The sequence below is a fragment of the Rhipicephalus microplus genome, chromosome 6 (genome assembly GCF_043290135.1).
Source record: "Rhipicephalus microplus isolate Deutch F79 chromosome 6, USDA_Rmic, whole genome shotgun sequence".
Classification (NCBI taxonomy): Eukaryota; Metazoa; Arthropoda; class Arachnida; order Ixodida; family Ixodidae; genus Rhipicephalus; species Rhipicephalus microplus.
The window spans coordinates 192,326,225-192,350,204 of NC_134705.1; the positions used below are offsets into that span (position 1 = coordinate 192,326,225).

General features: G+C 44.4%; 1 protein-coding gene across 1 annotated transcript; it reads right to left on the reverse strand.

Annotated features, from left to right (window-relative positions):
- Positions 1-8,275: 8,275 nt before the first annotated feature.
- LOC142765769 (uncharacterized) lies at positions 8,276-23,980 on the reverse strand. Its single transcript, XM_075867385.1, has 3 exons — positions 23,959-23,980; positions 19,613-19,715; positions 8,276-17,008 (listed from the first exon to the last, which is right to left on the reverse strand). The coding sequence occupies exon 3, from the start codon at positions 16,971-16,973 to the stop codon at positions 16,614-16,616; it is 360 nt and encodes a 119-aa protein (XP_075723500.1). The 5' UTR covers positions 16,974-17,008; positions 19,613-19,715; positions 23,959-23,980; the 3' UTR covers positions 8,276-16,613.

Below are 23,980 nucleotides of genomic sequence, written 5' to 3' on the forward strand. Positions count from 1 at the left end.
GTGTAAAACAAAGTGTGTTTTTCGTATGATGTACGTCATTACGCCTGTGGTATGCGTGACGTGCCCTTCCTGCTTAGACCACTTAGTGTCCGCAGTATGTATTAAATAAAATAATAAAAAATTGGAATAAGCGAGGTTACAGATCTGGTGCTCACTGCAGCTAAACGCACAGCACTGCACTGATTCCATGCATCAGCCACTTTTCTCGCTTTGAGGCACCCTTGCGTGACCTTAGTGGCTGACTGTTGGCACTCCCAACCGACATCCCTAAACCAAAGGTAGGAGCAAACATCTTGCTAGCTTTTTCAGTCTTCTAGGTCTTGCCCGTTGATAGGATCAGAGAGACAGTTTCCGAGACGGACTTAAGACTACAGCGGGACTCAAACCTAGATTTGGCAGATATTCTAGACTCATGGCCTTGCAGCTCCAATGCGTTACATGCCACAAAAGCGCTACTGACATTTTTGCGGGCTATAAGCCTGAACCAAATGCTGTAAATAGTGTAGTGCACGTGTGTGACTGTATGTGTCCATCACTGTATATATCACAGTAATCACCCGCTACCTCGAGTAGCATGCCAGGTGAAAAGGAAGACATCTCCAGCTCTCGATAAAAATAATTCTCTCTCTCTCTCTCCGACGTAGTTCAGCTCATGGTAGCTCACAAGAGAGTCAACCTCAACTGCTTGACTCTGAGTAACACATATGTGCCCATTGATCCAAAGTCGGCTAGACCACAACCCACAGATACAAAAAATATCTTTGGTGACCAGTCTGACCATGAGCAGAACACACATCTGCTGAATGTACGGTAGTCACTGATCGATGGTACCAACAAGAGTGGAGGCTTGGGCTAGTTGGTGCGTATTCATATTAGCAAGGTGTTTCAGCGCGCGAACAAAGGAAAAAGGACAGGGTAGACAGAAAGAGCGCTGTGTCTTTCTGTCTACCCTGTCCTTTTTCCTTTGTTCGCGCGCTGAAACACCTTGCTAATATGGATGGTACCAACGTTTCACGTTGGTACCATCCGTTATTACGACGGCCTTTATTACGACGGCCCTCGTTATTACGACGGCCCTCGATGCTATCTAGCTGGCCGACGCCTCCGGCATCGGCCATTTCGGTGACTTAGTCGTGTCAGCTGACGATAAAAAGCACTCTCTTAACGCCAAGCAAATCACCACGAAGGCGCTCTCGGCGTTCAGGGTTATGCCATCGGACGGTGACAGCCTGACCGAAGCAACAAGAGGCCGTCGGAAAACTTTACTAATTCCAGCGTAGGGTGCATCTATCATGGCGTTCACGCATACGGAGGCGGTAGAACTACATGACGCGGGAGCAATTAAAGCGCTGGAAACTTATATATTTACGTCACCAGAGGTTGGCTGGTCACTAGATTATTAGCTCAACCCACTACGGAGTAACCAAGGGTGAAGTTTGTTGTTGCAAAGGTTGGTAGTACGTAATTCACCGCACGTCATCGATTTTGCGGTCTTTTTTAGCTGTCCGAAAGCTAGCAATAGGGTAAGTAATCCATCAACCAGCCCTTCACATTTACTTGCCGCTACATGTTCGGCAGATCGGTCCACGTTCCTTGGGTTTTTTGTACCTGAGATTGTGCTCGTAGTATTTGATCGCGTATGTAAGCTAAGCAGTGAATTATCTTACCATTGCGGTGCTGGTTCTCTATTTACAAGCATAAAAAAAAAGAAACATCGCTGCTGCTTGGCTACTCATGAAGGCTGACGGAGAAGTTTTGTTAGCTGACCTCATGCGGGAAGCAGTGCGTCCCGCAAACTCTGCAATGCGACTCCGATTCGTCCAGCTCTTGCCTCCACGACAACTCCGTTGTTTTCGCACACTGTTTTAGTTTGACTATTGGCACGGCACAGAAGACGACCCGCTGAAACTTCTGGTCATTGATAGCTTGCTTCTTATGCAGCTGGAACAATCGCGTACCACGCAGAATGCAACTCGACTCGAAACAACAGCTCCGTTCGATTCGCCTTCCCCACGTGAACCAGTTCACGAGGTGCTGCACCTTGCCATTCGTTTCAGCGGTGCAGCAATGACAACCGCTGAACCCCGCCATTCGTTTCAAAAGGTGCAGAAGAGGTGCAGCACCGGTTCATGATTTTCCTGCACCTCCTTCGCTGACGGTGCCGGCTTGGTGCAGGCGCGCGTGCAGCTGAGCAGACGACGCAGCACTTACACGTAAGTGGCTTAGGCGCCGTACCCGCCTCTACAAATGCGCTGTGTTTTGCCAAGATGTTCGCGCCTCATAAACTGTCCGCATGTGCGTTTCGCCATAGGTCAGTGTTTGCTGAACGGTGTAAATTAACCGAAAAGAAATAAGGCCAACACCTGGTCGGCACATCGTCATTTGTTTCGGGTGTCGTGCTGTGCCTACACCGCTGAACTCACGCTGCACAATTTCTCAACTTCGCGTGCACAGCCGTGAACCGGTTCCGACCGGTGCAGGTGAATCGAACGGACCTAACGTGCTGCTGCCTGGGAGCTTTAGCAAATTCATGCAGCGCGCTGTAGTGGAGAAAACTTTAAACTACGCAGTATTGTACACGAAACAGACGAGGACACGGAAGATCAGCCTAGAGCACACCACACCACAACCACTACCTAAACACTGCGCAACACAGCGGCCATGTACTGCATCGTGACAATCTCAAAAATGGCACCGGTTCCAGTCGCTCTAGCCTTAACCCACGGAGGAAGAAAAGGTGTCTTAACTCAGTGGTATCATTTCGATGATGATAAATTGGGGCAACGCCTCCTAGAAGTTTTGGGCCTGCCGGATGAGCGCGAAACACCGGTTGTTTGTGGTGGCGTTGCATACATAGGAAAAAGGGTCTCTAAACTCTGCCTTAGAGATCGGCAAATTTAGCGTTTGCTACTTATTTCAAGGGATGCCTTGTCATGTTAGAGTTGCTTGCTGAATGACGGCGTCACTTACGTAGGGTTAAGTATAATTACATTTACGCCTTTTAAAAACTTTAGGTTATTTTAGTTCCATATAAGCTCTAAAAAAGTAAAAACCATTTGAAGACTTTCCTACTTGAGTAGCGCCACGTTATATTTCCGACGACCGCCGCTTCCCGAGTGACCGCCGATAATCCGACAGGCAGAAGAAATATAGGGGGCGCTGGTTGTGGTTACTTGTTAGGTTGGGTGGACGCAATAATGCATATCTTGGCCCGAAAAAAACTACACAAAAACATCTCCCCCTAAAGGGAACCATGCGTAGATGCCAAGCAGCAGGCGCTAACGCTTCCACGCTCTGGTGGCAGCGTTGAGGCTGGCACTCATCGCGGCGTTGCACAGGAGAGAAACCTGGGGAGGCGCAAGCACTCAATGATGTACCGGTGTTTGCTACTGCAGCGTGCTAATTGCTGCTAATAGGCAATGAAAGACTAGACTCTGATTGGACAAAGAGACTCACAGTCCGCTTTTAGTTGAATTTTTATTGTTCCACAATGTACAGGAGAAATAGAGCTTCCGTCACTACCTTGGAGGTCAAGATCCAGTGCCTGTGAACGGTTGTGCAGCACGAGAACTCACTTTTTTCAATCAGGAAGCTCGCTAGCATACGCTGCCTGTGTCGGCGTTATGACACAGAACACCTGGTTATGATGAGGCGAGAAAGGGGGAGAGACGCGCATGTGCGATGGGTGTAAGCAACGCCTCCTAGATTTTTTGTGCCTGCCGGATCAGCGCGAAACGCCAGTCATCTATGGCGGGGCTGCCTACGGAAAGTAGGGTTAAGAATCTCCTTACTCGGCCTTTGAGATCGGCAATTTTTGCGTTTGTGACTAATTTCAGAGGATGCCTTGTATTGATAAAGTTGCTTGCTGAATGACGGCGTCATTTACGTAGGGTTATTTATGAATACGTTTACGCTTCTTTAAAACTTTTTTTTTGTTACATATAAGCTCTAAAAACGTAAAAATCTATTTGAAGACATTCCTATTTGAGTGGCGTCACCACCGTTGTACCGACGACCGCCGCTTTCCAAAAAAACCGCCAATAATTCGGCAGGCACGGGAAATCTAGGAGGCGTTGACGTAAGCGCCACTGGGAAAAATGCGTAGAGGAGAGAGGGCGCGTATGTGAAGAGAGAGAGAGAGGAACGCGCATGCGCTATAAGGGTGGTCATGCAACCAACCCGATAGAGCTCCACCATAAAACGCTTCGAATCTAAAAACGAAACAATAAAAGAGGCAGGACAGGGCAGACAGAAAAGTACAGGGGCTTTACGGACCGACGCACCTCCGCGCTACGTTGCGATGACTTAGTGCAGTCACTGTTCACCATTCTGTAAAATTTTCTACAAGTTTTAGGAAAATGACGCGCAACATGGCTTTATGGCAAGGCTCGCTGCGCACCCCCATCGTTTTTTTTCTTTTGAGGAGGGGGGGGGGGAGGCAGCACGAATTGACGAGACCCTCCAAACATGCATAGTTCAAACTCTGACGGCAGCCTTTGTAATCCCGCACGCAGCCCAACATGGCGGCTTTCTTTTTTTCACATGTGAACATGGATGCGAAGCACTTTATGGCGGAGTTCAATCCAGTGTGTGGCACGACCACCCTTACTGCACATGTGCATCCCCTCCCCCTCTTCTACGCATCCTGCGGCACGGTGACAGTCGAAGCATGTATCTGTCCGGTGTTCTACGACGTGAATGACAGTTTTTAGTACGCGTCTCAAGAGTAGTTGAAACAAAATTGAAGAAAACGCTCCCTAAAAGGGCCAGAGTAGGGGCTAGTTGGTTGTACATGATTGACACTCACGACGCGCTAGAATTGAACACTAAAATACACACTGTAGCACAAGTACAGTTCGCGCTCGTGTGTGTCCTACTTGTGCTACAGTGTCTTTTTATTGTTCAATTCTAGCGCGTCGCGAGTGGCTCCCTAAAAGCGCGCCCTTCGCACCACCTAGGCTTGCGGGCGATACTGAACACGCTGAAACGCCTCCGAAATCGCCGTACCGCCAGCGGCATAGAGTTTCGTACAGCTATTGTAAGAAACACCATGGAAAATGCTGCATACAAATTAACTGCTGGATGTTAGTATGCCAAGCAACGAGTGGCACGTGGCAGAGCTGCAGTGTCTGATGCAGCAGGCTGCGCAGCGAGGGACCACACGTTCGAATTTTGGAAGCAAACTTCGAATTTCTTTTTCCGTTACTATTTGGAGTTGTGGCTTTTATTTACATACGCATACATATATACATAGAGCATCATGAACGCGATTGCAGTGGCAAAAGAAACGTAAAGAGCGTCCCTATAATCGCTATCGCAACAAAAACTCGCAGCCTTCTTTGTGCATTTACTTCAAAGATGACCCAAAAACAGAAAACCATGTTCTTATTTTTCTAAGTGAGTGTGACCCATGATCCTCCTTCTATAAAACAAGGGTGGAATTCTTCAGGACCCCAATGAATTTTTTCATCCATCCATCTCAGTCGATGTCTAGGGAGCAAGCAGCACAAGTGGTGTAAAGCGCCACTGCATGTTTGTTTGTTGCCTGTGAGCACTGCCACGTACCTACTCTGGGGAAATGCCAAGCGCCATCTTCCTTTTCTTCTCTAGAGGTCACGAGCTTTCCGGTTTTGTTCACAGCACAAAGCAGGGCACCTGAACGGCATCACGGGGCGTTACATAATTTTTATTGCATCAATCGTCCCCTATGCCATGGGATGGTCACCAACGACGATCTGGCTTCCCATTTGACAAGGCATCTAAGGCCACCTTTTATAAGTCACTTATATAATTATGCCTTAGTAATCGCAGTATTGCAGAGTGTAAAGAAGTGCCGCACTTGCAACGGGCGTGCGCTTGGCTTGGGCAAAGGCAAGTGTGGCACAATAAGACAGTCGACAATGCTCATGGTGTAGCACTAGACAATTTGAAGTCACATGGTGTGAACGAGTTATCTTTGTTCCTGCTTTATATCTCAAGAACTTTTCCATATCTTAATGCGGAATCTTTAAACTCAATGAAGAAGGCATTTTATATTACAAACGTGTAGCTTGCGACTCCAAAAATGCAAGTTCTTTCCAATATTACATACGTTTCGTTTTTAATTGCTTTCACAAGTGTAGCTCCTCTACTTTCATGACAAAAAAGTCGAGGTAGTAGTTAGTAGGCTAATATTGCTTTGAAAAAAAAAAACACAAGGTGGCTGTAAAAAACAAAACAAAGCTCATTGTCTAGAGTCCCCTGGGAATTGTCCCCTGGCTGCTTGCCATTGCGTTTCGAGATCGGTTCACCAAAGCCAAATGCTCAAAATAACCATAATTCCCAAGCTTTCATAGTAGAAGAAATCATTTCAAAAAGCACATAACTGCCCCACAGACGATCTTCTATCTCTACGTTTAAAATGCACTGCTCTCGACATGCAATTTTCAACAACTTCTAGAGTTTTGGCATCAGGTTTTTGGTACTTGAAGGCCAGATCAAGATAACATTTTTTGCCACATATTTCTCAACATGTGAAGAGAGCAATTATCTCAATTAAAGCATGATATCCTTTATAAAATCATGAACTTAAAGTAAGCAATTAGTATGGGCTGAGCATTGAGCATGTCTCACGTTACAATATTTTTTGTTTATTTAAATGTGTTAAACACACTTTCTTGATAGTTATCTGCATTCTGTAATTAATGTGGAGTGATGTGAGCCATTAATAAATCATAATTATAATATTTCTGTGGCAGAAAAGGTCTGTCCAAAAAGAGTTACATTTACACATTGTCATAGTACAAAAAGAAAACTATGCAACTCCTTATAAAACTGAGTGCAAATTTGAAAATCAACATAAATTGAAACTGAAAAAAGATTTATTGTCTCAGCCTACAGATTAAAACCTTTTTTTTTTTTAATCGGACCTTCTCTTAAGCATCAGCTTCTACGAGGTCTTGAGTAGTAATGAGATGTTTACCTTATATGTCAAGGGTCTCAAACACTTGGCTCGCAGGCCGCACGAAAGACTGGGGTTGTCTTCCTTGTGGCCCACGACTTCCCCCAAAATGAAATATTTTGTTAAACGGTACCTGTGTTATTTACTCACCCATGCTGATTATTAACTCTTTGATCGCTTAAGTTACAAAGACAAGACTGGGCTCAAGCATTTTTTTTTCTGAACCACCCTTTAGGATCATTATGCGATGAAGCAAAACTCTTATACAAAATCACAACTTGCGCCCGCATTTGAGCAATTCTGGAGATGAGTGTGATTACGTATCTCAAATCCCGATGTCATTGATGTACTGCAAAAATGTTTTATATATATGAAATATAGGAAGTGTGTACTTTAAAATGGCAGTGTTAGGTGATATTTTTTTATTAAATCTTCTAAGACCACACCTTCCCCCATATAAACCTTGTTCGCTGCTTTGGCCCTTTCGGGAATAAAATTTGTGAGTGTTGCCTGTTGAGTCGAGTTTATTAATAATGCTTTCTGGACTTTTACGTCTCAAACCATCAAAGGATTATGAGACGCCATAGTGGAGGGCTCTGTAAATTTTAGCTATCTGGTGTTCTTTAATACGCAGTGACATCTCCAGGCACGTAACCAGAAATTTATTTCGGGGAAGGGGGGGGGGGGGCACTTGTTGCAAGCCTTGAAAAACACCAATTTTTATTATTTTTCTCGTTAAAGGACCCTAGTATTCGATCCGAACTTTGGGGACCCCACCCCCTAGGTACTTGACTAGACATTGCCCAGTACACGGTCGGTCCTCTAACACTTCGCCTGCATTTAAATTTAACCGCCACTGCCAGGATCAAACCCCCGACCTTCGCATCTGCAGCCGAGCACGCTATATTCCGCCGAGGCGGGCAGTCGTTGGCATTGTTCGCAAAGTTTGGGTGCACATGCTGCCTTGAATGACCTTTGCTCTGGTGGAAAGAATCAGCTTTAAGACGAGGCTTACTTATAATCTACTTTATCGTCACGTGCTGCTCACTCATTTTTGTTTATTCTCTTTCGTGCACCCGCAATTATAGCTGCCTTCTACTCGTACAACAACCAACCTTCTATTCCCCACTCCTCGTTGTTGAGAACTCTGGTAAGCGTGTCTTTGAGATCTTGCCACGTACTCAGTGCAAAGCATGATAGGATCTTATTGCACTGTCACATTACATGAAGCACCACATCAGTGACGAGGCTGTGTATAATTGAGTATAACTGTAATTGCACTAATTCTTTTACCCCATTTTCTGGATTACAGCTAAGCAATAAGCACTTCCGAAATACCAACAAAAAATATACCTTTATATAGCTTGGTAATTTAACAGTGCTATGTCTTCATTGTCACTCATGAGCACAAACAAATGGGTTTTCACTGACCTAATAATCTATAAATATTTTAATCATGAACAAAGAAAAGTGTCAGGAAGCACGAAAAATAATGATGCATTATCACTGGACTTACCTGCAAGCATACAGACATTTTAGGATTAATCACAAATAAGTGTGATCACTACAAAAGCGAGAGCTTGGTAATGTCCTACATAACTACAGGTTGCATTATACCACAGTAGCACTTCTAACTAGACATAGTGCATGATATAACAAATTATACAGTAGAGATTAAGATGATTTCATTTGGTGTAACTGCTACGACGCAGTGCCACTTATGCCCTGGGAAAAAAATGTTATTGAAGCCCCCTTAAAATGCCCCTAAACAGTCTTTGAAGACATAGAAATTGAGCATGTTTTTCTCTCTTGGACTTTCTCATCCTTCCGGCACAATTTGGGACACCAGACAGATGACTGTGATAATTAAAGCACAAATTGTCAATTCGCTCAAATTCGAAGATCATCCAGCTCTTAACTGTTTTCTACTGGGCTTTGCTATGCCCATCTGTACTTCCACGTCTGACATGACTACCGTGCCCAACCAATTGATTTCGCTGTGTCTTATCCGTTTCTGAATGTGCAAACAATACCAGCATGTAGCAAACAAGTGTGAAAAACCTTATAAACTGAAAGCTTGCTCATGTTGTGCACATGCTTAGTGAAGAAAAAAGTGGCGAGCTAGAAGGCTATATTGTGAGTCGCAATAGTGGTGATCAAAGGCGCAAAAGAAAACATTCTCATGTCTTGGCACTAGAAGTGTTTCATGGCCCTTTGTTATGAATGTTTAAAAAAGAAAGCTACTAGTAACACAGTGGATTTGTACAAGAAAGCATTTTAACAACTACAGTTACTACAAATGCAAATTCCTCACTGTAACAATATGCATTGGTAATGACAAATAGGCAAATTAGAGCCATCACTCAGTTTGCATTCAAACGCATTAAACATACAAAAAGCTAGCAATGACTGAGATACCTGGATTCCATGACATTCAGAACATACAGTATTCTATTTGGTGTGAACAAACAGAATATAGCGAGTGTTCATTTCACAAATAGCTAAATGCTAATAAAAAAGCTCTAAATAAGCACTAAAAGCTCTAAATAAAATTTACATGTACAGGACGCAAAGGCAACAAAGAAATCAGCCTAAAATGTAAAGACCGCACCGAATCATTCACGAATCGACACTACGGAAGGCACCATTTATACAGCTGTAGCACAAGTAAAGGTAGTGTATGTAATGAGAAATTACATTCCAGTAGCCTATCGAGAAAATAATGAGTACATTTTTAGAGCCCGACTACAATTTAAAGAAGCACATGTACGCAGATCCCCCATCCCCCAATTCAGACTTCCGAAATTATTCAAAATTTTAACGTACGCAGCATGTCTCTCAGGTTGCTCATCAGCACAAATACATAGGTTTTCCCCCAGCCTTGCAACATATAGGATATTTTACCGATGATCAAAGACAGTGAGACGAAGGACACCACTAAGAAATGTCCCTATTTTCTGAACACGCCAAACAGTCACCTGCTGAAGGGAGCAAATAGGTCTCAAATCGTAGGGCCAGTTTTTGATTTTAATATTATAATATGTATAATAGAGGTGGCAGAAGAACTTGTTTTTTTTTCGTATAGTTTTTACCAAGCCAGAAAGACATCTGCCAAATATGTTCACCTTTGAAACATCCTCCCTTTATATTACGGCATGTGTATAGATGCTTTAATGCGATAGAAGCCCTGCCATCATTGATAATAGTGGGGTTTTATTGTGCCATGTAACTCAGCAATTCCACAGTGTTCTAGAAAAGTCAAATGGGTTTTAGAAAGACAAGCCTTACTAGGCTCGAACAATATGTTCAAATCAAGTTTTGGCCTCCGTTTCATCGAAGATTGGAATTTGTTGCCTGGTTCTGTTTGTTCCTGCCTACCACAGTTTTGTAGCTGAAATCTGCAACACATATACGTGAAATACGCTGATCTGTTCGCAAATGGCATTTGTTTTTTTTCCATGTTCTGATATTTTTGCCTTAACGTTCACATGACGTTATTATGTTACCTGTAGGTTTGCGTTATGCTCATTGTTTTTAGATATATTTCTATGTATCCTTGTATACCCACTCCTGTCATAGCACAGTTAGTACCGCAGTATGTGTAAATAAATATATTGTTACGGTGAGATGCCTTTATTTACGAGAGATGATGAATGCGGGAGTCCAGGGATCTGGTAGATGACCGCTCGTGCCCACCTCGTTCTTCTCTTCTTCCACCCGTCCCCTCAGTATCGTAGCAACTCCCCTTTTGCCCACCGAGCGAGTTAGGCTTCGTTGCGATGATGATGATAGCGCTTTAAACGGGCGACATGAACGAAGTTGGTCTTGCTTGAGCAGCGGCCAGTTGAGAACAGCTGAGATATCACGTATGTTACATCGCTGAGACATTCCAGGACAATAAACGGACCAGTGTAGTTGGCCAGAAACTTTTGGCAGAGGCCTCGATCGCTTGCGAAGCGGCATCCAAAGCCACACCAAATCCCCTTTCTCAAACAATACGTGCCGGTGACATCTGTCGTAACGGTTCTTAGAGCGTTTCTGGGAGACGAAAGTTCGAGGACAGGCGATGCGCCGGGCCTCTTCTTCACGGCAAATGGTTTCAGCGAGAGTAGGTTTATCAGTCTCGGAAAAAGGAAGAATAGTGTCAAGAGCTGTGCAGGGTTGATTGATTGATTGATTTGTGGGGTTTAACGTCCCAAAGCCACCATATGATTATGAGAGACGCCGTAGTGGAGGGCTCCGGAAATTTTGACCATCTGGGGTTCTTTAACGTGCACCCAAATCTGAGCACACGGGCCTCGACATTTCCGCCTCCATCGGAAATGCAGCCGCCGCAGCCGGGATTTGAACCTGCGACCTGCGGGTCAGCAGCCGAGTACCTTAGCCACTAGACCACCGCGGCGGGGCAGCTGTGCGGGGTTGGCGTGCGTAGAGCAGATAAAATGGACTGTATCTCATTGTTTTGTGCTGTGCAGTGTTGTAGGCGAAAGTTATAAATGGCAAGATCGCGTCCCATGTTTTGTGTCCGGAATCAACATACATGGAAATCATGTTGACGAGAGTCCTATTAGTTCGTTAGGTCAAACCATTAGCCTGCGGGTGATACGGAGTAGTGTGACGGAAATGGCACGAAGCGAGACGAAGGAGGTCTTCAACAACATCGGCGACAATTTGCCGCCCGCGATCACTGGTGATGACACGGGGGGATCCATGGCGGAATATAACGTGCGACAGCATGAACTGTGAAACTTGAGTGGCTGTTGCTGCAGGAATCGCCGCAGTTTCGGCGTAGCGTGTGAGGTGGTCAACACCAACAATAATCCATTGGTTGCCGTTAGTTGATCACGGAAAAGGGCCGAGCAGGTCAACACCGACGACGTCAAATGGTGAACCCGGGGGTGCTAAGGAATGAAGTAGTCCAGCTGGCGGAGTTGTAGGACGCTTGTGGCGTTGACATTGCTCACAGCTGGCAACATATGCAGTGACACTTTTACGCATCTTTGGCCAGAAGAAGCGTTCTTGCGTGCGATAAAATGTCCTAGAAAAACCCATATGGCCAGATGTTGGGTCATCGTGCATTGCTCGAAGTACGTGTTGTTGCAGACTGGTAGGCACAACTAGAAGTAGGCGAGAGCCTACGCCGAAATAATTCTTTTTGTAAAGAATGCCATCCTTTTTTGACGAAACCACATTGACCATTCGTTCCGGAAATAAATGTAGAAGCGAGACTGTTGTCACTGCGTTGCTCTGCTCGAAACGTTGTTAGGTCGGGAAACGGAGTATCCACTACTGCCAAATATTCATCAAAGTTGTCAGCGTCACACTCGGTTGTCGGAAGGGGAAGCCGTGAAAGGCAATCGGCATCAGCATGACGACGACTGCTTTTGTAACAGATTTCAAAGTCGTGTTCTTGCAAACGTAATGCCCAACGAGCAAGACGACCAGATGGATCCCGTAGTCCAGTGAGCCAACATAAAGAATGGTGGTCCGTGATAATCGAGAATCGGCGTCCATAGATATAAGGGCGAAACTTGTGCACGGCGAACATAACCGCGAGACATTCCTGCTCTGTGACAGTATAGTTTCGCTCCGGTTTACTTAAACAGCGACTGGCATAAGCAACGACGTGTTCAGCAGCTCCACGGCGTTGGACCAAGAAGGCGCCGATACCTACACCACTGGCGTCGGTATGAACTTCTGTGGCAGCAGACGGGTCATAGTGGCGAAGTACGGGCCCTGACGTAAGAACAAACTTGAGTTGCGAAAAAGATGACTCGCATTCTGCTGACCACCGAAAAAGTGCGTTCTTGTTGAGTAGGGACGTCAAAGGGTAAGCTACGTCGGCGAACTTGGGCACGAAGCGACGTAAATACGAGAATAGGCCCAAAAAGCTTCGCAACTCTCGTACCGACTGAAGTTGTTTGAAGCTGCTGATTGCAGCGACTTTCTGGGGGTCGGGTCGCACGCCATGCTTGTCAACCAGGTGACCGAGAACAATAGTCTCACGGCTGCCGAAGTGACACTTCTTAGAGTTCAAGGTGAGCTTAGCTTTCTCAAGGCAGGTGAGAACAATGTCTAGACGATGGTTGTGTTCATCGAATGTACGGCCAAAAATTATAATGTCATCCAGGTAGCGAAGAAAAACTTCCCACTTTAGTCCACGTAATAGAGAGTCCATGAAGCACTCAAACGTGGCTGGAGCATTGCATAGGCCAAAAGGCATTACATTGAATTAAAATAGACCATCTGGGGTAATGAAGGCCGTTTTCTCTTTGTCATTCGGGTGCATGGGGATTTGCCAATAACCAGATCTCAAATCCACCGTGGAGAAGTACGTTGCTGAATGTAAACAATCGATGACGTCATCAATCCTGGAAAGCAGACATCCTTCTTAGTAACAGAGTTGAGCCGTCTGTAGACCACGCAGAATCGCCATGTACCATCCTTCTTTCGGACAACAATCACAGGGGCAGCCCAAGGGCTACACGACTCTTGTATGACCCTTTTCTTTAACATTTCTTCTACCTGTTGAGCAATGACCTTGCACTCCGCAGATGAGACACGGTATGGTTTCTGCCCGATACGGTGAGCGGATCCTGTGTCAATCCCGTGGTGAGTACGCGACTCGGGTATACTTATTTGCTCTTCATTCTGCGTGAAGTCAAATATAGTAGCGTGCTTCGCAAGGACTTCGACCAAAGCTTGACGTTTTTCTGATGATAGCGACTTGTTTACCATACTCAGAAAGTTGGCTTCAGTATAGTGCGTTGCACGAATATGATCTACGCTCTCGTCACTTAAAGATGCTATAAAACTGTTTGCATTTTGTTCGGAGGAGGCGAGTCGCAATCCGCAGGGTAGCACGACAAGTTCATTTGAATAGTTCGACACCCATAAGGCTGATCGTCTATCACTGATCAACAGAACACAATGTGGAACGAGCACATTTTTCTTGGCACAATTGAGAGGAACGGGCTCCACAAGAACATCAAACGTGCCGGCGTCCACGCGTACGTTCTTCATCGAGTTGGGCGGCAAGACAACATCCTCAATGACGGTGATAGATCCTTGACAGCGCCTGGGATCATGAGTAAATTCCAATAGCATAATCTCCCCAGCACCGCAATCTACAGTAGCGCCGCACTCAGAAAATCGATCCCCAAGATGTTGTCATGGGTGGAGCTTGTCAGGACAGCGAATTCAGCCTCGAACACCTTGTCGCCCAAAGTGACACTAACAACACACACACCGATCGGGCACAGGGTCTCCCCGCTTACTGCACGAAATGATGCACAACTGTCCCAGCGAAACATCACTTTATGTCATAGCCGCAATTTGAAGTTAAGACTCATCACTGAAACAGCTGCTCCAGTATCTATCAAAGCCATCGTAGGAAGTCCATTAATAAGCATGGGGACCTTATTTTGCGCCATAAAAACGGGTGGAGGCATAGGTGGATGCAGTGGAAAATGTTCGGCGACCTCACCTCCTATGGCCGCACCACCTAGTTTCCCGGAGGCGGGGAGTTGACGCGTCGACCAAGAGACAGGAACGAAACAGGCGTATTGCGGGGGGCGTCAAGCTTTGCTCGGAGGAAGGCGAGTCGTTGCGTGAATTCCGGCGGAAATTGCACCCCACATGTGTATCACTGTGGGTGGTTTGCTGGAAGCCGTCCCCAACGTACGCATCCCGCATCGAGCGCATACCATCGCGCCAGCGGTTTTGTCCAGAAGCTGATGATCCCTCGTAGTAGCGCTGCTGGGGGCGACGCCTCTGACCACAGAATCGAGCCACATGTCCACGGAAACTGCAGTTATAGCACACAGGAACCTCACGCACGTCGCCAAATCTTCCACGAGGCGCCATGTATTCATGATCGTCCCACGAAGGCACCATTGTAGGTGGTTGGCGGGAGGCGTTCTGGAAACCACGGCGATGATGTAGGTTGTCAGTTGGGTGCTCTGGCGCTCTTTATTGGGGCACATCATATAGCGTGACATCAACGGCAGCACACATTGCGTCGTATGGCGGGGAGGCGTTGCTAAGATGTGCCCTCGGCGGGTTGACAACATCACGTCGTCCAAGTTCCTTGCGTACAATTTGCCTGATCATCGAGGCAAGATCACAGAATAATGTTACAGGGACGTCGATACTTGCAACGGTGGTGACGTTGGCAAGTATACCAAATTTTGCAGTGATGCGCCTAGCCTTCAGGGTCTCGAACGTGCGGCAGAGTTGAATTATGTCCGCTACAGGCGCCAAGGTGCCCTTGCCGATGAGGAAATTGTAGACGTCCTCAGCAACCCCTTTGAGGAGATGCCCAACCTTGTCATCTCCTTTCATGCGTGGGTCTACAGACTTGCACAATTTCAGAATCTCTCCAATATACGTTGTGCATGTTTCACCAGGGACTTGAGCACGCTGCATCAAAGTTTGCTCGGTGCGCTTCTTCTTGATCAATGGGTCCCCGAAGCAGCTCGCTATTTCTTTCTCAAACGCTTCCCAGTTTGTTATTGTTTCTTCGTGGTTTTCAAACCACACCAACGCCGTCCCTTGAAGAAACAATCCGACGTTGGACAACCGGGAGGCCGCATCCCAACAATTGTACTTACTCACACGGTTGAAGTGTTTCAGCCATTCGTCGACATCTTCTCCGACCCTTCCAGAGAAGCTTCGTGGTACCATGTGTCGGGGCCACGTAGCGCCAGAAGAAGAGTGTGTGGTGTCGCCGTCAGAAACCGGATCCATAGAGAGCGGTGGTAGACCAGCAGTCGGCGGCTTCGGCGTAGTTCCTGAGGTAGCGCTTCCGTGATCGTTCGCCTGGGATCGCTCCGCTGTACCCCGCACCTTCCACCAATCTTGTTACGGTGAGATGCCTTTATTTACGAGAGATGATGAATGCGAGAGTCCAGGGATCTGGTAGATCACTGCTCGTGCCCACCTCGTTCTTCTCTTTTTCCACCCGTCCCCTCAGTACCGTAGCAATATATAAAAAAGTCACAGTTTCGCCAAAAAGGCGAAGCAATGAATGCGATAGCAACATATTCGAATGTTTTATGAAGCATTGCTAGCATTTTTAGAAGCAATATTTATTAATTTTTGTAAACATGCACTTGCTAAGTAACCAAGTTTCCTTTGCCATGGCTACAATAGATGACCACAACAAGCAGTGACGCCGTTGATATACGAAGTGAGGCTTGCAGTCAACTCATTTAAATTCGATCTCACATCAGTCTACAAAACCCTGGTGTAAGAGAACACGGACGCTCCAGGTACACTTTTGGCAATGTTTTTTCGTGTTGAGAGTGCAGCACGTAGAAGCTCCCGCCTGCTGTGAAGGCACAAACCGCGCACTAATCTATGCCGCAATAGTGTGGCAACCATAAGCGCACGCAGACGACCCCGGCTGGAAAGGCGATATTCGCTCCTCAGAAAGAGGAGACTAGCGCATCCTTCCCCGTATATATATATATATATATATATATATATATATATATATATATATATATATATATATATATATATATATATATATATATATAGGTACATACATAAATATATACGTGAATGACGGCGGCACAAGTGACAGCAAAAACCAGCCGAGACTGTCCATATAGTTGCTATTGCAATAATAAATAATAAACCTTGTACAGTAGAAATAGCATTGAGATGATCAGTGGCGTTCATGCTCATGCATGTGCCGCTTCAGAGCTTTCCGAAACCTAAACCTCTGGGGGCATGAAGGGCACTTATACGGTCTCTCTCCTGTGTGGGTGCACAGGTGGTCGTTCAGTGTGGCCAGTCGTGAGAAGCGCCAGGGACACAGGTGGCACTTATACGGTCGCTCTCCTGTGTGAGTGCGCAGGTGCTGCTTCAGTGTGTATTGAGCTGAGAAGCTTTGGGGACACAGGTGGCATTTGAACGGCCGCTCGCCTGTGTGAACCCTCGTGTGGCGTATCAGCTCAGACTGCCTACTAGCCTTATAGTCGCACAAGTTGCAGTGGTAACGGCGTCTCCGACGTGGCTTGTCCATATCAGTGGTTGCAGGAGAGATCAAAGAACCCGATGCTGCACATAGAAAAAAAAAACAAGGCAAGCTATTGAAGCGTTGCTTTTTATTTGAAAAGAAAAGAAAGCTGCTTCTGAATTTTTATGAATAGATGTTTTTACGACTTAGCACTCTTAAATGCAGTGAAGCCACTTTTACAGGGGATCACCGGCAGACTTTTATGTATCTGTGCGTTGATATAGAATACTTAGAAATTTTCAATAATTTCAATTCAAATCGTAGTGAGTTTGAATACAGTGAAATTCGTTAGAATATTAGTACAAGCCTATTCAAAATGACTACGTTTATATACGAGCATGTGTCACACTTATCCTTAATAAGCAAATGTATTATGCTCAATCTCTCACTGCAATATCGTAATATACTTTAACATCCTTCAGTCCATGTACTGTATAACCATGCACATAAATGTGCAGGCTGTATGTGATAAATTACAAGCATTCCTCACATGAAAGTATAGTGGAAAGTATGCTACAACCATATAGATTAAGACAACTAAGAAAGAACAAGAAATTATCTTTTCAACACTAAACTTGAAAGCTGAGGGTGATACAGCCGAATGGCTTTACAAGAGACACTGATGTAAGAGACAAATGGCTACAAGAGACACCAATGTGCCTACACTGCCATTAAGGTTAAGGACTAGGACAAATTTTTCGTTGCCGAAAAATTTGTCCTGGTGTGAGGATGAATTTTTATGCAACTAAAAAGCATGTTCTTCTGATAAATCCATATGAATTTCATTGTAGCTTCGTGCTACAAATAAGTGGTTGTCCTCTTTCCCTTTCACAGCCCTTGCACCACCTTGCGGGTTTCTGCAGAACTCATTTGCAGTATTGCCCATGACCATTTATTATTCTTGATTTCGACTATGATGTCCATTAAATCCTTTTGTTCCCCGATACACTCAGCATACAACTAAGTCCAAAGATCTGAGAACAAAATGGCATTTGAATGATCGCTCGATCATATGAATCCTGAAGTGTCGCTTCATACTGATGGCATTGTCAGTTTCGATGCTGCAGATGATGCAACGGTAATACCGTCCCCAAACCTGCTTCTCAGTGTCCCTAGTCTCTAGATGGAGAAAAGGTTATGAAGCTGCGCATGAAAAAGGTTGCAAGACAGGTTAGTCAAGTATTGCTTTTCGTTTCTCAACAGAAAATGAATTTAAGTTGAATGTTCTAGGGTGCAGAACCGCGATCAGGCAGTAGTGCAGAATTTTCTCTTATGCTTAGGGGCTGACAGTAAAAAAAAAAAAAAAGATTCTATTACCTTGATGAAACCTAGGATTTTTCTAATGTGTACATAAACACAAGTACGTGAGTGCTTTTGTATTTGGCCCTAATTGGAGTGTAGCCACTGCATCTATTGATAATAATATGTCAAAACTATTAAAAATAAGTAACACTTAAACACAAGTTCTGTCAATGTCATGTAAATGCCTCCATGGCATACACAGGAAGAAAGCCCAGAGGTCAACACTTCACATTTTCTCGCAAAACCCACATATACGTTATTGTTAGATGACCAAGTTCGTGATGCACAATGCTACTTACATAACAAAAACAATTTCCTATTCTGTACAGTTGCCTCATTGTCTTAATATTCTTCATGAATGCATGCTATTCTGAATAGGACAATGCAGAACAAGGTATGCACATATGCCCTCACCGATAAGGTTCCAAGAGTAAGGGGATGCATACTCCGAAGGGCTCAACATAGTAAGAAATACATTTCAATCATAACCACTGCAATCAAGGACAACTCTACAGAAATATCTGCAGTCATGCTCCAGTGCTAATCCTAAATATTGCCTGCAATACTTCAACACTTAATAACAATCAACTCCACTCTCTTGAATACCCAAACAACAAAATAATTAAAATCATGTTCCAGACAGTGACTGTGCTAGACACGAGAGATCATAAATACATGAGCATCACAAAAAAAAAAAGAAATCAAATCAAATTGTGTGAAAGAAAAGTAGTACCGGCTGAACTGCTCCAACATGATAAAATATGATCATAAATAAATAGCAAGACGAAATATTCAAAGAAAGTTAAAGGCAAGAGTTCATGATGTGACGTAATAAACTTAAGTAGCCTCGGGGTCCTCTGATATTTGGCGACATGAACCTAAGGAGAGAAAGAAAAATAAGATATTACCAACAGGTGAGCAATATAAGAAAGAAAGCAGGCCTTGCTACCACACAATATGCATTGAAGGAGTGAATTTCAATTCTAAGCTAAGCATGTTTTTAAGACTAGTTCACGATCTTCTGGTGGCTATTTGTGTTCAGAGTATTTACGACTCTGAACACAAATAGCCTGCTATTTACTATCAACAGAATGAGAACTTTTTTTGTCACCTGTGCACTCACATTTCACCTTTTATGAGCACTATTTTCTGAAATCAGAGCTACATGCTAAGCTTCACATTTACGCATCAAATCTAAAGCGTACTTTACTCAGCAAGATGATGCTGTCGTGCTTTTCATGTACCATACTCATGGAATGAAAAATGCACCACAACATCAAGCATAACAATTCCCAGCTGCAATTGCTCAAAGTTAACGTCATGCCGCTACGAAACTGACCTACCCGTGCATCCCGCTGGCACCACCCCTGATGGAAAGGATGGAGCGAAGAAGCAGAACCTCCTTGAGGCTGCAGCAGTGCACAGGTTGTCAAAATGGAACAAGAACTGAGACAAAAATACGGAAAAAAATAGGTTCATTTGAACACAACAAAAAACTTACTAATACACTGTCTATTATTTCATTCTGGAGTGGAACCGAAGTATTTATTTTTTGTTGGGATTACGTTCAAAAGAAGAGTTGCCAATCCGGAACAACCGAGCTCAACAAAATGATCATGAATGCATATCTCAGGAGACAGTGATAGCGTTTGCCTAAAGCCAGAATTCCCAAAGAAAAAGAGTTGTTGAAATTTTGTGCAAAAAGAAAAAGACCGGCAACCAAAGCTGTTCGTGTTAAAACAAGTGAACCTCGTATGCCAGCATAAATGGGACTCTGTCAGTTCTGAAGGTTGTTTTATCAGAACAGCGGTGTTGTATATCTGAGACTACGCTTGATAACATGCTGCTTCTGAAACAATGGTCACTCTTTAGAAGTAAAAGCATTCAGCCAGCTAGAAAAAATGGTAAGTCAATAATGAAAAAAGTGAAAATTATTATCGATAGTATGTTATCGCTATAGCAAAATTTATACTTTTTTACATCGATAAAAATCGTTACGAACTATCCCAGAACATTTTGTTTTTTTGCTGTAGAACAAGAATGGAACTTTTATCGGCTGAAGGAAGGTAAAAGCAAAACAAAAATAATTCATTCCAACACCCTGACTTCACACTGCATGATCACGCCGCAGTTCTTGGACAGGCACGCTAGGCAACTAACCCTCCTCTGAAAACAGAACTTGTATTGTTGTCACCGCCATTTCAAAGGGAGGTGGGCGAATCAACTTCCCATAACAATATGTCATGATCAAGCCCCACAGTACCAACCGTGATAGCTTCTAACAGTGTAGCTAGTTTTCTTCATCGGAATCAGCCAGCTGACAGTTCTGGTGCACCCGCAGCACAACGCTGAACAGTGTATTGACGCTGTTGATCCAGAGTGCTGCTGCCATGCATCAGCACTCTCCACCCTCGCCTTGAGACTCCCCTGCATGGCCCCAGTGGTTGCCCGTTGGTGCTCTCAAACTGCATTTTTAAACAACCTAGGAGCGAATTCCTTGCTGGCTTTCCAGTATTCAAAGTCCTACCCCTCAATATGATCCCTAGGAGCTGACTACTTCCTCCCCAATGGAGCTCACTTTACAGTAAATCACCGTGGAGTCATCCTCATTTGCTTGACTATGAGTAAGCACATCTGGCCAGAGATCCGTAGCCGACTAGACCACAATCCATTGATACGAAAAGCATCCTTGTGGTGACCAGTGTGACACATGTCTGCTCGCTGCAAGGATGTCACAGGTTGATAACGTTTCACACAAAGCAGCCATCATGACAGCCCTCGATGCTATCTAGCAGGCCAACGTCTCCGGCATCGGCCATTCCGACAGCATCGTGTGCGAGTCTGCTGACGATGGCAAGTACAAAACCAAGCAGATCACCAAGAAGCCTTTCTGGGCGTCTTGAGATCCACTATCAGACAGTGAGAGTGTGACCGAAGCAACAGGATGCCGTCGAAGAACTTTACCGATTCCAAAGTTGGGTGCACCTACGCTGGCGCTCAGGCATACGGATGCGGCACAACTAGATGACGCTGGAGCGATTAATGCGCCCAAAATCATTGTAGGCTAATATAATTACGTCCCCTGGTTTGGTTCGGCCCTAGCCCTAGATGATTGCTTGAACCCACTACGGTCTCGAAGAGCAACCAAGGGCGAAGTTCGCTGTTCTCATTGCAGAAGTAGGCTGTACATAATGTACGACAAGCCATCAACTGGGCGGTTTTTTCTAGATACCAAAAAAAATAGCAATAGGGAAAGGAATTAATCGACCAGTTCATCGCACTTTCTTGCCGCTACATGTTCAGTCGATTGGTAGCAAAGTTATACAGACATCAAGGAAATATACCCAGCCAAAAAAGGAACCAACACGTGAAACAAAGAAGAAAACATGAAAGCAGTTAGACTACCAACTGTTCATTCACGAATGTGAGGCTCAAGGTTATACATGCACTCATGCGGTCATGTTACAATCTCTTCACAAAAAATGCAAACTACAATAAACTAACACAAAATCACTGTATGTAACCTTCACCGTATTATTCACTGAAGATTCTAAAAAATATTACAGGAAATCTTTTTTCCTTCCTGCACATTGCCACAGAGCTATATCACTGCAACAAGTCCCACCATTCTTTGCAATGTGAAATGGTTCAAGCATTTCACGTGTGATTTCTTTTGTGGATTCTGCCCCCAATCCTGATATTGTTAAGCACTGGCTTACATTTGCACTGTTAACAATGAACGGCCGGCCAAATTCAAGCCTGCTCCTTCCTTGAATGATTTAAGATGTTGCCAGGCCCTAATGTTCGCACAACGACCCGTTTGGCCTCTGTAAATCATTACAAAAGTCAGTGGTATTACATACACAGTGTAAACAACACATTTCACAAAAGTGTACCCATGCTTCGCCTCACAATGCGGCTTCTTTTGCCTGATGCGTACGCATAAACATCCCAGTTCCCTTGGTGTAAAAAACACCACAATAGCAAAGCTTCTGTTACAGAAGACCAAACAGATCTGGGAAAGCCGGCATTTTGCAGACTGTCGATATAGGCCCTAAAGCTAGTCTCACATATGCTCCTAAGACATTGTCAAGGCAGATTTAAGGCAAAGAGAACCAGGCTAATGTTGCCAAATGTCGGAGACCGAAAATGGCTAGATTTCAGTGAAAAAGTAGCTAGAAATAGCTAAAAAAATCTATGAAGGAGCTAAAAAAGTAGCTAAATTAGTTTTTCAAGCACCTTTAGACATATTATATATGTGCAACGAATCAACTGGCAGTTGTGTTATTTCACAGTCTAAACAGGCCTATAACGTAATCCTTTTTTTTTTGCACGCAACTATGCAGAACATAAATGAACGAAGAAAAAAGTGTACCTACTCTGCTTCCAATTATTTAGGGCAGGAGCTTGTTTCAGCAAAGTGGCAAGGTTTGTGAGCTCATCAAAGATTAGCTGGGAATGCACCAGAGCTTCGTAAAACTTATGGGTGTGCAAATATTCAAAAACATTTAGTGAGGAATCAAGTAATGCATAATAGAACCGGATATGTATTTCGAATAATTTCTGAAAAATCAGCACTGAGGAGGAGACCCCAATGAAACAATGTATTGGAAGAGCAATGGATCGTTTTTATTGTTTTATTTAGTGATTTACCAAGATATTAATGTATTCCAAGGTGCATTCAAGATGCATGCAGGTCAGGTGACAAAAAGGTCAAGCTGTTATGGGAATAAGCTTCGCCTGTCACCGGGTGAATGATTTTTTTCCTTAAACTCCTGTGTCACTGAAGTGATTGTGTCTTCAATCCCTTATCATTTTCATCCAGTTACTATCACTCATCCTGAAATAATGGCGACCTTTGACGTCTCAGCTGGTGAGAACGCTAGAAATGAGTTATCGGCTATTGGCAGAGCATCACCTTTTCCGTGCATTGCAGTATGACGCTATTGTGGCGATTTCCGAGCCACATCACTTGGCAAGCTGCATTTGTGGTATCTTGCTTTTTGTGTGTGTATGCGTGGGTGCCATGACATTTTGTTGCAAATTAAGCAGAATAAAAGTGGATGAAAACTCGCTCGTTTTGTCGGCCCAATTTCGTTGTTTTTTTCCCCTGTTTAGTTCCCTTTAGTTTTTCACAAAATCTACGGTTCAAAAACAGGAACACTGTCCCCCATGCTTTTTTTTTTTTGGATGGAGTGCCTGTTAGGTTTCACATATATATGTACAAGTATTTCTCCCCCAGCACCAATAATCAAAACAAATATCATAACACTACAGCTAGAGTTAGCCAAAATAGCTAGATAAGAAGCTAAATTCTGAAAGAAGAAATGCTAGAATAGCTACTCGTAGCTAAATGAAATTTTCGGTAGCCAGCAGAGTCCAAAAGTAACTAGATCTGTCTACAAAATAGCTAAAGAGGCAACACTTATTATAAACCATTAAAAAGAAAAAGTCTAGCCGCTTTCCTGTCTTCTCCGTTTCCTGTGTTTGTTATTATTTTTTTGGCTGGATATATTTTCTTGATGTAATGCACCAACTTGACAAACAACAGGTGTTGCTCGTGATCGGACGAGAACAGGCGCATTCCGCATGGTATGGCCGATATGGCAAACACCTCGTGTTTTTCGCGCGCGCCAGGGGTCGTTCTCGTAGAGTTTGATCGCGCAAGCTAAGCAGCGACTTATCTTACCGTTGCGTTGCACGTTCGCCAC

Bases quoted from the DNA above. Each gene is read 5' to 3' on its own strand.
- LOC142765769 (XM_075867385.1), bottom strand. From the start codon at position 16,973: ATGGACAAGCCACGTCGGAGACGCCGTTACCACTGCAACTTGTGCGAC.